Source organism: Acinonyx jubatus, chromosome A3, assembly GCF_027475565.1.
Source record: "Acinonyx jubatus isolate Ajub_Pintada_27869175 chromosome A3, VMU_Ajub_asm_v1.0, whole genome shotgun sequence".
Taxonomy (NCBI): Eukaryota; Metazoa; Chordata; class Mammalia; order Carnivora; family Felidae; genus Acinonyx; species Acinonyx jubatus.
The window spans coordinates 54375533-54388152 of NC_069388.1; the positions used below are offsets into that span (position 1 = coordinate 54375533).

Sequence of the window (12620 nt, forward strand, 5' to 3'; positions counted from 1 at the left end):
CGTGCATTTCATGAAAGAAGAGAATTCTTTCGATTCTATCCTTCTGCCTTGAAAAAAACCAGGTCCACCACCTAAATAATTAATTTCAAGTCTGCATCCAGTGCCAATACTTGTTGCATCCATTTTAGAGTTTGATTAATTACCCTGGAACTTGGGCAAACTAAACTCCATGTGGAGAGAATGTTTCTTCCTTCAATTTAGTTCTGAAAGCTACAAGTTATTGATGGCTCTTGCTCTATTTACATACAAATTGGTGCAAATATGCCCATATCCTAAAAAGCATTTTGTATAAATATATAAAAGTGTCATTTTTGATTTAGCTTGAAGAGGTTGATCATTTATTACAAAAATAAACGAATAAATACAACAATATATTGTTGCTTCCAACAGGATAAATACTTTACAAATATATAATTTAAAAAACAAATTTAATTGTTAAAATTATTTAAAATATTACACTTATCGATAAAACTATCAATAGTATATACTGCATTTAATATTAGAACCAATTATTCTCTGAATGTTGAAAACCATTCATACAAAACAGATTATGAGCATGGTAATAAGCGAACACTGGAGGCTACAGGGAAGCAGAGGGAAACTCTAAGATCAATAATGAACAGTTCTATTTTGGAACAAAGAAGTAGTCCTTGGCTAAGTACTTTAAAAAAAAAAAAAAAAGGCAGAGCAACAACAGTAAAGTGACTATTTTAAATACACCTTGAATGATTTATCGCCCAGACTTGCAAGGGAAGATGGTTGGATGGTTGAGGTGACAAGGGCTTGGACAAGTGATCAGGAGCCACAGGACACTGCGAACTATAAATGGGCCTAGCTCAGGATTAGCCAGATTGATGGAACAGAACTTTGTCACTTTCCTTTGGGTTGGAAGGGGAGGAGGGGTGGATTGAAATGGAGGAAACAAATGGGCACTTTACGAAGCACAAGACACTTGCGCTGCAAAGGAACACAATGACCAAATTCATTAAAAAGATCTGGTGATATATAACAATATTTTCATTATTTACATGTGTAACAATATAAGCCTTAGCACAAAACCTCTCAGTTATAGCTGCCCTCTTTTGTTTTTCAAACATGAATTTCATTTTGTAAATACATTCAAAGGGTTGATTTTTTTTTTCAAAAATATGGAGTGCAAGCATGAGCTCACTGTAAAAAATGCAAAATGATGAAATAAAATGGGCTTGCTTTCTCTTCTTCGCCAATGAAAAGTTACTCTGCTACCCTTAAATCTGGGGCTCCTTCCAAAGTAATCAGCAAAAAAGGTTGCTTTTTAATAGAAAACAGTGTGAAATCTAATGTTAGTTCTTTTGTTGTCAGCCAAATCAAGTAAGCAAATACCTCCTAAAATTTTAAATAGACCTATTCTCTGTCTAATCAACCACTACCATTCCTGTAGGGAAAATGGGATTTCATCTCACGTGCCAGTAGTATTCACCAGATAAAAACAACCACACCCAATCCTCAGCTTTCTCATGAGGCCTGTTTTGCTTTTGCTTGCCCCTGCAGACCCTCAGAAAATGATAAAGTTTGTCCCCACCCCCGACCCCCCTCCAGGTTGTAAATTTGCTGGGCAGAGAGATTACAATAGCAAGAGAAGGAGGAGACATGAAGGCAAAGGAAAGTAAATTGTGGTTTCTTGTTTTCATTTTTTCCCTTCTCTCTGTTTAATAAATGTGGCCTTTTTCAGATTTCACAAATCAAAATGATTGTGATTTTTAGTACGATTTGGTGCTTAAAATAATGCAACCCAATACACGGCCATCTGGCTGGGCTTGATTTATGAAAATGACACAGGGTCTGTCTGGAAGAAATAACTGTTCCTGTTGCTCTCACAGTTTTCCGGGTTTTTTAACCCCTGCATCGATATCAGAGGAAGAGAGAGGAAGATGAGAGAAGGCAAAGAGTGAGTGACAGCTAAATGAGATTAGGAGGAAATTAATCCATAAAATCATTGCTGTGTCACTCCCAAATACTTTTTTTAAGTACAAGACGAAGGGACTCAACTGAGCAGAGCCTTTTGCATCGGTAGGACTCACAACCTGAGGCATTACACTTTCATTTTCCCACATGGTAAATATTGATACATTGACTTGATAAATGTGACCACTCTGCATGGTGTATCTGAGGAGTGATCAAAAAAAGCTCAACCCCCCAGCACCAGTAAAGTAGATATGGAATCATACTGGGGAAAGACAGGGACATAGAAAGTCTGAGCTGGTAATCACACTGGGGGTAATGCAGTGTGGACCCTAATCAGGATTTTAGAACTACATTCTTTCAGTACAAGGCAAACAACTAAAACAGAAACAGAAAACCCAAAACAGCTTAATAATTTAAACTGAACTTCATATAGTTATTAATGGGAAGTGATTAATATAAAAATATCTTATAGACTTGTAAGCTATTCTTTACAACTATTAGCCTTCAGAAAAAGAGGAAAGAGACCTAGCAATATGGTGGGAGGAAGGGAGGGAAAAGAGAGGGTGAACTTGGGTGGGTGGGTGGGGGGGGAGCTATGTATTAGCCATTAATAACCAGTTGGCACATTTTTACTGGTGATGTAGTCCAATCTTCTGGTCAAGATGATAAAGGACACAGGTATCTCCGAGAAAAGAACTAGTATTTAGACAATCTCACCTAGAAACACTAAAAACACCCACTAAAACCAAGGGAGAGAAAAATGTTGTGAAATTTATGGATTAACGAGGAGTGACAACTATGTTAAAGTACTAGCAGTTTCTGTCACGTCTGTCCTTTACTCCGTATTTCGTGGAGCAGGCTGTACTTCCTCAGTGCTACCACTTAAGGATTTGCATTAGTAAAAAAATATTTCCTAAAGCACTCTTTTCTTCCCACATAGTGTGTATGCATCAGACACAGACTATTTCATTCTAACAAATTTATTTTCTCGATCAGCTCTTACGGAATCACTACTCAAATTAAATTACAATCAAATGATCACATCAAAAGATACCCTTACTACCTAGCAACTGTCCATATTTTCATTTCATTTTGATTTGTGCTCGTCTGAAAAAAACACGTAATACAAGATCTGGGGAAAAATAAATTACCGTTTTGCAGCAGTTCATAAGTATTCTGAATAAAATATTAAAAGAAGTCATTTAATGAAAATATAAAGCAAATATTTTTAGATCAACAACGGATCTAACAATTCTATATTGCCGTCTTTTGAAAAGTCTGTTTATTAAAACCTACCAAAAACACTGCTTGGAAATGGCAGTATTATATAATCACATCCACAGCACCCATTCAATCAAAGTTGGCAACGGATTGAGGAGAGAAGTCCAGAGGAGTGCAGCGGCTGGTGCTCAGTCCTTCTAAATCTCTTTATCTGAGTCAGTCCAGAAATAAAAAATAAAAATATTAATAAAAAAAATATTCGCGGTGGAATCTTTAGGCCTCATCCACCCGAGTGCCCGCCGTTAAAGCCGGGGCTGGTGGCGGGGCCTTGCTCCTAGCCCAGTCCACCCGCCCTGCCCGACTCAGCCTGGCCTCCCCCACTCCTGGGTAGCCGTCCCCTTCTCCCTCGCCCATCCCTCTGCTCTTTCGTGATGCTTTATTTCCAAGGTTACTTTGAGAAGACTTTTTCTTTTGGCTTTGCTATTCAGTCTGTTAATTTCAAAAGCTGTGAATATTTTCTTTCTTGCTTGCTTTCTTTTTTTTTTTTCCTGAAGACTGTTCTTTGTTTTCTCCTTCCTATTTCATAGTCCATTTGTCCCCAAATGACTTTAACATGGCCAACTAAAACAGGGTGCCTCTGCTTTCTTGCACGTCGCTCCCAGGAAAGAAAGTTTCGGTAGATCACTTTAGTCAGCCCTTTGGATGGGGGGAGTGAAAAGGAGAGCGGGGGCGGAGGGGGGGGGGAGCCGCTTTTTTTTTTTTTTTTTTTTTTTTTTTAAGAGGCGAGGACGAGGCAGGTGCTAGGTGCTGTCCACTGTTGCCATGTAGGACTTCCTAGGGTGGGGAAAACCTCACGAGTGCAGTTTTGGTGCGCTAGGCATCTTCACCCTTCTTTAAAAAGAAAACAGAAAAACAAAAAGGAAACACCACCACAGTATAAACGAGATCTCATGATCGCCTCCTTTTTCTCTTCCGGTTTTGTTTGTTATATATACGTATATAAAACAGTCTGGTTATTTGTTACGCTTTTGTTTTGTGTTTTGCCCCTCCTTCCTTGGACTTCAGAAATGTCTTCTTGGTCCGTCTCTCTCTCTCTCTCTCTCTCTCTCCTCCAAGGGCGGGCATGTTTGTCTTTGGGCGGAGGGGAAGGCGGCGGACTGGCCTGGGCCCGGTGCGGCCCCGGTGCGGGTCGGCGCGGCGGCGGCGGCGGCGGCGGCGGCGGCGGGGGTTGGCGGCGGTGCTGACAGCGGCTGCGGAGGCGGCGGCGGCGGCGGCGGCGGCCCTCTTCGCGCTGCGCCCCTTGCCTTCACTGCACGCTCGTCTGCAGTCCGTGGTGCGGCGGCGGCGTGTCGGCGCTCACGGTGCCCACCTGCGAGTAGACGTCGTCGGGCGTCTGCTGTTGGATCCCGGGCGGCGTCATGCGCTTCTCCTTTTGGCGCCGGTTGCAGAACCAGACCCGCACCACCTCCTTCTCCAGCTGCAGGCTGTCGGCCAGGTTGGTGATCTCCTGCGCGGAGGGCTTGGGGCACTTGAGGAAGTGGCTCTCGAGCGCGCCCTTGACGCTCACCTCTATGGAGGTCCGCTTCTTGCGCTTGCGGCCCTGCGCCGCGATCTTGTCGATGCTCGTGGGGCTGCCGGTGCTCGAGTCCGCCTCCTCCAGCCACTTGTTCAGCAGCGGCTTGAGCTTGCACATGTTCTTGAAGCTCAGCTGCAGGGCCTCGAAGCGGCAGATGGTGGTTTGCGAGAACACGTTGCCGTACAGCGTGCCCAGAGCCAGCCCCACGTCGGCCTGCGTGAAGCCGAGTTTAATGCGCCGCTGCTTGAACTGCTTGGCGAACTGCTCCAGGTCGTCCGACGTCGGTGTGTCCTCGTCCGAGTGCGGGTCGTGACTGTTGAGCCCGGGCCCCGCGCCGCCGCCGCCGTGGTGCGGAGGCCCCTGCGCGTGGTGCGGGTGCGGCGGGTGCGGGTGCCCGTGGTGGTGGTGGTGGTGGTGGTGCTCGGCCAGCTCGGGCGTGTCCCCGCGCACCAGCCCCGGGTGCACCAGGCTCTGGGCGCCGCCGCCCGCGCCGCCGCCGCCGCCGCCCGGGCCCGGGGGCGCGCTCAGCATGCCGTTCACCGTGAAGCCCCCGGGCTGCGAGTAGAGCAGACTCTGCGGCGGCGGCTGCTGGCCCCCGGCCATGGACGGGAGGTGTGCGGCGGCTGCGGCGGCGGCGGCGGCGGCGGCTGCGGCGGCGGCGGCCCCCCAGCCCCCCGGGTGGCCCTGGTGCGGGGGCGGCGGCGGGGGCCCGAGGTGCGGCGGCCCGCGGTGGTGCAGCGCGGTGCCCGCGTGCAGGTCGTCGCGACCCGAGCCGCCCTTCACGTCGGGGCCCTGCGGCGGCGGCGGCGGCGGCTGCGGCGGTTGCTGGGGGCTGCCGGCCATGCCCACGGCGCTGCCGGACCACGGCGAGCTGGCCTCCACGGCGGCGGCGGCAGCGGCGGCGGCGGCGGCGGCGGCGTGGGGTAGGGCCGTGACCCACTGATGCGCGTGGCTTAGCATATGGCCGCCGTTGCTGGCGGCCATGGCCCCCTGCATGAAGTCGCTCTGGACCATCTTGACGGAGGACGGGTCCCCTCGGTAGGCGCCTGAGGTCACGGCGGCGCTGCCGGGCTGCATGCCGCCCCCGCCGCCGCCCGCGCCGCCGCCGCCGCCCCCGCCGCCGCCGCCGCCCCCGCCGCCGCCGGCTCCCGCCGCGTCCGAGTGTACAATGGAGCCGGCCGCCAGCAGGCTGTTCCCCGGCAGGTAGGGGTTAGAAGCCGCCGTGGCCATGCCGCTCCGCTCCCGCCACCCCACCGCCGCCACCACCGCCGCCGCCGCAGCAGCAGCAGCCGCGGCCGCCGCCGCCGCCGCCGCCGCGCCCCCCCGCCTCCCGCCTCCTCCCCCCCCTCCTCCCCCGCCCCCGCCCCGGGCCCCGGCCGGCCCCGCCGCCTTCGCCGCCGCCTCCTCCTCCGCCGCCTCCGCCCCCGCCGCCGCCGCCGCCGCCGCCGCCGCCGCGGCCCCCGGCTGCAGCTGCAAGGCCGCTCGGCAGGGCGCGGGGGTCGCCGGCCGGCCTTGGTCAGCAGCAGCAGCAGCAGCAGCAGGAGCAGCAGGAGCAGCGCTCTAGGGAGGGGGGCTCGCTTCTCGGGGCGCGCTCCGTGGCCGCCCCCTTCAGGGGGGGTCGTGGCCGCCCCCCAGCCCCGGCGCGTTCCGCTCGCTCCAGCGGGGCTCACCGGGCAGGGCGCGGGCCTGCGCTCCGGGCTCTTTGGCGGGGCGCGCCGGCTCCCGCTCCTCTTGCCGTCCTCCGCCGAGCGCGGACTCTGCCCGGGCGCGGGGCTCAGTCCACCTGCTAAGTGAAGATTTCACGGGAGACAACAAAGAAAGCAGCCGTTCCTTTCTTCCTTAACCAAATTGTGGGTGACCAGCAACCGGACCGCTGCTTTCCTTGCCCGCTCTCTTCTCTCCTCCTCAGGAACACATTTCACTCGTTTTCCCTTAGAGTAGTAAAACTTTTTTTCCGTCCTTGAAGGCGTGGTGATGCTGGCTGCTCGCGTGTGCGGAGAGGAGAGGCTGGCTCCTGCTCTCCTCCTCTGGTCCTTTCGTTTCAAGTTTTGTTCTGTCCTAGGAAAACTTCTTGCGATGGTGCATTTCTCTGAAGTTGCTATTGCCGGAGCTCTTGGTTGCCTCTGAAACAAGAGTCCTTTTTCATTCTCCTCGCAACAGTCACAGTCTGATGCGACATCTTTCCTTTTGGGCAGAAATTAGGAAACAAATATAACAAGGAAAAAATTGAACAGGAGAAAAATGAGGTCGAATGGCTCTGTTACCTTGTTGCTGACGGTTGGGGTTGGTGTTTTATTTTTTTCCCAGCAGTTGTCTGGAGGAGGAGGAGGAAGAAGAGTGCATTGGTGGAGGTGGAGGTGTGTGTGTGCATATAGGGGATCCTTGATACACAACCAACTCCAGTGGGCACGTTGCACGGCTCGTAGAGTGCACCGACGGCGCTGGCGCTGGCCGAGCCGGAGCGGAGTTGCAGCGGGAGCTCGCTCTGCGCCCTCGTTCGCGCTCTCTCCCTCTCTCACTTTCCCTCTCCCTCCCTCTCTCTCTCTCTCACTCCCTCTCCCTCGCTCGCCCGCCCGCTCTCGCAGGGATCTGACAGTTCGCTCTCTGTCCCTCCCTCTCAGAGCAGGGACTGTCGAATGTTTACCCTCCGCCGCGAGCGCGCACCCACCACCACACTTTCCCAAATACAAGGAAGTCGAGCACCAGGGCCCCCGCTGATTGGCTACCCGCTGGGTGATTGGCAGGCCCGGAATGACTGGCTCAGGACGCGCGGCCCCCCTTCCGGCCGTTCCGATTGGTTGCTTTTTAATTTAGGCAGAGCGTCGTAGAAGCTGGAAATCTGTCGTCCCCCCGGCCCCCCCCCCGCCTCCCTCCCCCTCGCCACTTTCTCCTCTCCGCCCCTCCCCCGCCACCCCCTCCGCCACATCTTAACTCTTAGTGTCCGGCCGAGGCGCAGGCGTTCCGTCCGCGGCGCTGTGGGTTCGCAACCGGTCTGGGAAGGGGGATGAAAGGGGAGAGAAAAGGGAGGGAGGCATGGAGAAAGGGGGGAGGGGGGGAGTTAGAAGGAATATGAAGAGGGGGAAAAATCATGAAAAATACCAACCTACCCACTTCACCTAGTACTGCGTTGTGTTGCCGCCCTCCCCGCTCCCCACCCCCATGCCAGAAATTTGTAAAGCGCGCGGCAAGAATGCACCATTCACGCTAATACCTATAGGCAGCTGTATCCCCAGTGGTTTCAAAGTTTCCTTTTTCTTTCACCAGCAGGCCCCCATTTCTGTCTCGGCGGGGGTGGAAAGGGAGAGCTCGCATCGCCAAGGGCTCGGGTCGTGGCCACGCTCCTTGGAAATCCGCCACCGCAACTTTCCGCAGCCGCTTTGCGCCGGCGGCGTCCCCCTTTGTTTAAGTTCTCGGATGCCATCATCTGGGAAACCTGCAGCCCAGGACCAGCGCGGTGCCCGCGCGTGCGAGACGGACCGCTCGCTGCCGCTGCTCGCTCGCTCCCCCACCCCCTCTCTGCCTCTCTGCTCTCCCTCCCTTCTTCCCTCCCCCCCCTCCTCTGGGATTCTAGCAAGTAGCGTGCGTGTCCTTGTGTGTTTGGAGGGTGCCGGTCAGCAGAGCCCAGCGATGTATTTGAAAAGCAATCAGTCGACCTTTCCCTATAGATCCAGCGTAAGTGTATTCCACCCCAAAGGCTCTAGGAATTCCCACTGCAGCAGGAGCCGGCCTAAAGAACCAGGATCCACTAGCCGCGCCCTCCACCGCTTACATTGTGCGTGTGTGTGCATATATATGTATTTTTTTCCACTCTGGTTATTAGTGGTGTTCTGCTTGCTCGCTATTCTTAGACACATTGGTGCTTTTTCTTTCTCTTCTGTCTCAGATGGGCTTGCGTAGTGGATGGGTTGGCGGCGACAAACGCTTTCTCAGCCCCAGCCCGGCTGAAAGAGTTAAGGGGGACGGGAGGGGGCGCGCGCAGGGTAGGCGGGAGAAGCGGGGGTGGGGGGACGCGGCCAAGCGGAAACGCTGCACAGAGGAACCTCAGCGAACCAAGAAAAAAGAGAAAGTGGCAACGAAAACAAGGGCAAATTGAACCCTCCTCGGGGATTTCCAATGAACTAACCCAACTCGGACATTCAATAAATACATCGTTCCTAATGAGTGTGCGTGGGCGTGCACCCCGCACCCCTAGCTGTGGGTGCGCCTTCCCTGCGCTCGCGGCCCCCAGCCTGCTCCTGCAGCCGGCAGTCCCGAGTTCCAGCGGCGCCCGCCGCCGAGCGGCGGCCCTGGAGGTAGATGCGGAGCCACCGGTGTGCTCCGACTAAAACGTGAGCGGGGCTGCCCTCTCCCGATGAATAATTCCTCCGGCTGAACGCACTTAGGTGAACTCAGTTAAAGCCAGAGCTCTCCAGCCCAGCCGCAGCTACGCAGCCTTTGCGTGATCTCAAGATTAACAGTAGACGCGTAGGATTTATGTAGGATCTCGTCCAGCTCCTGCTTGCCGGGTGAGAGATACCGTCGTAGGTAGGTTTTAGCAAAGCCATGATTGCTAAGGTATAGATCTGACAGGCATCGGTAACCAAGCCCCAAACAGAATGGATTTTTCCCCCCTCTACGTCCCCCTAAGGTTCCTTTTTATATTTATGTATGTGTATATGTATATGTAAAAGATGGAACACAGATTTCATTGAATAAATCTGAGATCTCCAGGTGCAGACGTCTGAATAGTCGGTGCCAGCACCCCGTGTTTTCCTTTCCTGCCGATTTTGCTTGGATCCGGCTCAAAAACCGAGAGAGTCTCGTGGTTTTGTTTACACTGAATGGGGAGGATAGGAACAGAGCCATGGGGCCGCCTTTCATTAATATACAGTGAGGATTTTGTCTAAATTACTGCTATGAATTTCACAGTACACGCTTTCAAAAGCAGTCTCAGGTGGCCTGATGAAACGTGATAGCGCCTCTGCAAACAGATCCACTTTCTTTCTTTTCAAGGAGGGTGTGTGTGCGTATGGGAAGCCCCCCAAAACGTTGTGCTCCTCGATAACAGAAATACACTTCTGTTCCGAGGTCTGTCCCCTTCGTCCCCCCCCCCCCCTTTCCGCGTACTTAGTTCTGGAGTCGCTCCCCAGCTTCCCCCCACCCGGCCCCACCCCGTCCGCCCCCTCCCTTTGCCGAGTGTGATTGTTTTGTCTGGAAAAAAAATCCAAAGTATATAACAAGGGGAGAACAGTTAGTGCTGATTTTCATTTGCATACATTTTCATATATTTTGGTGAAAATAATAGACTGGTGGAGAGCTGGGTTTAGAGGAGTCAGTGTAAAGGGAAGACTAAGGATGCATCGGTTCTGGGGAGTTGAGAATATGCCTTTCCCCCCACAGGCACCTTTAAAAAATAATAAAACATCTTCTTTTATTTTAAAATCTAACCCTGGAAGTTTGCTGGGTAAGTGTTTTTCATTTTCTTTACCGGCTTTCTCTTTTTCTCCCCCTCTTTTCCGGTTTATTTATGCTCTTATAGGTTTGGAAGCTTATTTTCATTGCTTGGGACAAGAGAGGGTTCACAGAGCAACTGTTTTGAAGGAAGGAAGGAAAAGTGTCTTCGGGGAGAGTAAAAAAAAAAAAACCCAACCCTGCTAAAATATTACATAAAAAGATGGACTCATTCCAAAGCTCCCCACAGTGAGGCATTTCACTTTTGGGGGGGTGGGGGAGGAGAGTCCTATTAATTTTAATTGTTGATTGTGAGGGGGGAAACCCCTAGAAATGCGATTATAAAGCATTCAGTATTATACATATTTCTTGTTTTGTTTTTCCTAGAGAATCAGGACTAGAGGGGAAGGTACCCCCTTTCTGTAGCCAGAGCTGAAGTGGTGACCTGTGTGTGCACGACTGGGATTGTTGGGGGGGGGGAGGATTCCTGCTGGGAACAGGGGGATGGGGGGGGGGCTTGGCAAAGGGAGGGTCCAGAGCTGCGGTGGAAGGAAGCAGGGGAGGAAGAAGAGGCAGGAAGTCAGTGCACCCCTGGTTAATGCGGATTCTGGGGAACAGTCTTAGTTGCTGCCTCCCAGCTCGGTAGTGAAAGTCCATCTGAAAAGAGGGTGATCAATCAAAACTAACCAGGACATCCTACACTTTATTCCCAAAGGAAGCTGGAGCTTTAGCATCGAAAACTTGATTTTACTTTGTTTTCCATTTTGACAGCCGGCCTTGCCCCTCTCCTTGCCACTGTCCCTGGGTTTTGTAAAAATCGAGGGGGAAGTTACTTGCTAGGTGCAGTTAATTAGATAAATATGGCTGGAAGAAATAGCTAGGCCAAGGCCACGCCTGTGCGGGCACCTTACCTTAGTGAAATAGGCTGGAGAGGATTGTAAAAGCTTCTTGGTTTTGTTCTTTTTAAAGGAAGACGCGTCTGGTGTGACGAGGGGGTAGAATCGAAATGGCTGGAATTTCATTGCACTTGTGCATCCAGAACACCTTACAATTTAAAATCTGTAATTTCTTTGGAAACAGTTGATGCCAAATCAGTGAAATGGCTTGTGAGGAGGGAGGCAGAGATTTCAGTTGGGGAGGGGGGTAAGGATCGCCAGTTTTCCACTCCTTGTTTACGTGCTTGGCAGCCTCGCTTTTGACTGGGGTTAACTCTCTGTGCTCCATTGGACCAGATGCCATATAGAGCTGCTCCCTGAAGATCATTTGTTTCCTTGATGGGGAACATTTCTGAGCAGAGCATATTGGTTGCCATAGAGAAAGAAATAAAAGCAAGAACACTAGTCACATTAAGCTATATGTTTGTGCACTGGGCTTTAGATAAAAGGACCTTGGTTCAGCCAAAGAGAAGAAGCCAAACTAGAGATTTCTAGCGCCACTAAAACTAGCTTTATTTTGTTTTGGACTTTTACAGTTGAAACATATAAGCTAATTTTATTGGTTGTTGTTAATTTTATATGACACGGTTTACTGAACAAAATAAACTTTGGAAGTGCTCAGGAGTCGCACTATTGACTTGTCAGCAGGGGGCGCACTGACTCGTCTTAGCAGGTACTGAGTAAAATGTAGCTGTTTCAAAAGCAAATCTGCTCCTCCAAACTTGCCAAAGGAGCAAACACCCCTACCTTTCTATGCATATTCACAATGGGTAGTGAATTCATTGCATAACACAGGGTTTTAAATGTGGGGACAATGACCTCTTCTTCTCCCACTCACCCTCCTCTGTGAAATGGCCCTGGGGGAGGAAATACAGTTAAAAAAAAAAAAAAAAAAGCATTTGTCCATTTCTCTCAGTGAAGTGTATATAAGGCTGGAAAAAAGAAGTGGGATGTGAAGGGAAAAAAATTTTTTTTTAATTATTAAGGGTAAAAGAATAAGTTAAGAAGCTACATTTCAGGTTGTATTTTTTTGGAAGCAGTCAAGAGAGCAAAAATGCCTTCTAAGGTATTATCTGTTAAATAATGAACATTCTTCAACTTGATACATGCTTTGACTTCTAAATAAAACTCAAGCTCTTGGAGATTTAGTCAAGGCTTCCAAGGTCTCTTTTACTCCATTTGATATTTAATGGCTACTTCAATTCTGGGTCCCTCCTATAGTAGATTTTGAATTTACCCTTGAAAGCCTTGTTAGGGAAAAGAAAATACAAAGTAGCCATCGGTGAGAGGTAACTGTGGGATTGAAACTTTTTAGGGCAATTTTACTTGACACAGTTGGAGAAAAGTTGTAACAGAGCACAAGCTCTCCCCCCCAGAGATTTTTAGATACCGCCAAAGAAGACTGAACTTTATTGTGGCAAAAGGATGACAAAGACGTGTGGGAAACTTCCTCAAAGAGTGGAGGGCAAATCCTGACCGGTTCTGAGGAATTAGTCAGTTTGTCACTAACAATT

At 50.8% G+C, this 12620-nt stretch overlaps 1 protein-coding gene and 1 long non-coding RNA gene across 2 annotated transcripts in view; one reads left to right on the forward strand and one right to left on the reverse strand.

The window, feature by feature from the left end:
- Positions 1-2908: 2908 nt before the first annotated feature.
- POU3F3 (POU class 3 homeobox 3) lies at positions 2909-6042 on the reverse strand. Its single transcript, XM_027070292.2, has one exon. It carries the CDS (start codon positions 5969-5971, stop codon positions 4472-4474), a length of 1500 nt encoding a protein of 499 aa, XP_026926093.2. The 5' UTR covers positions 5972-6042; the 3' UTR covers positions 2909-4471.
- Positions 6043-9988: 3946 nt separating this feature from the next.
- LOC106977962 (uncharacterized) overlaps positions 9989-12620 on the forward strand; it is a 107948-nt gene continuing 105316 nt past the window's right edge. Inside the window, exon 1 of the long non-coding RNA XR_008289246.1 lies at positions 9989-10184. This is a non-coding gene — a long non-coding RNA (uncharacterized LOC106977962). The remainder of the gene's footprint in view (positions 10185-12620) is intronic.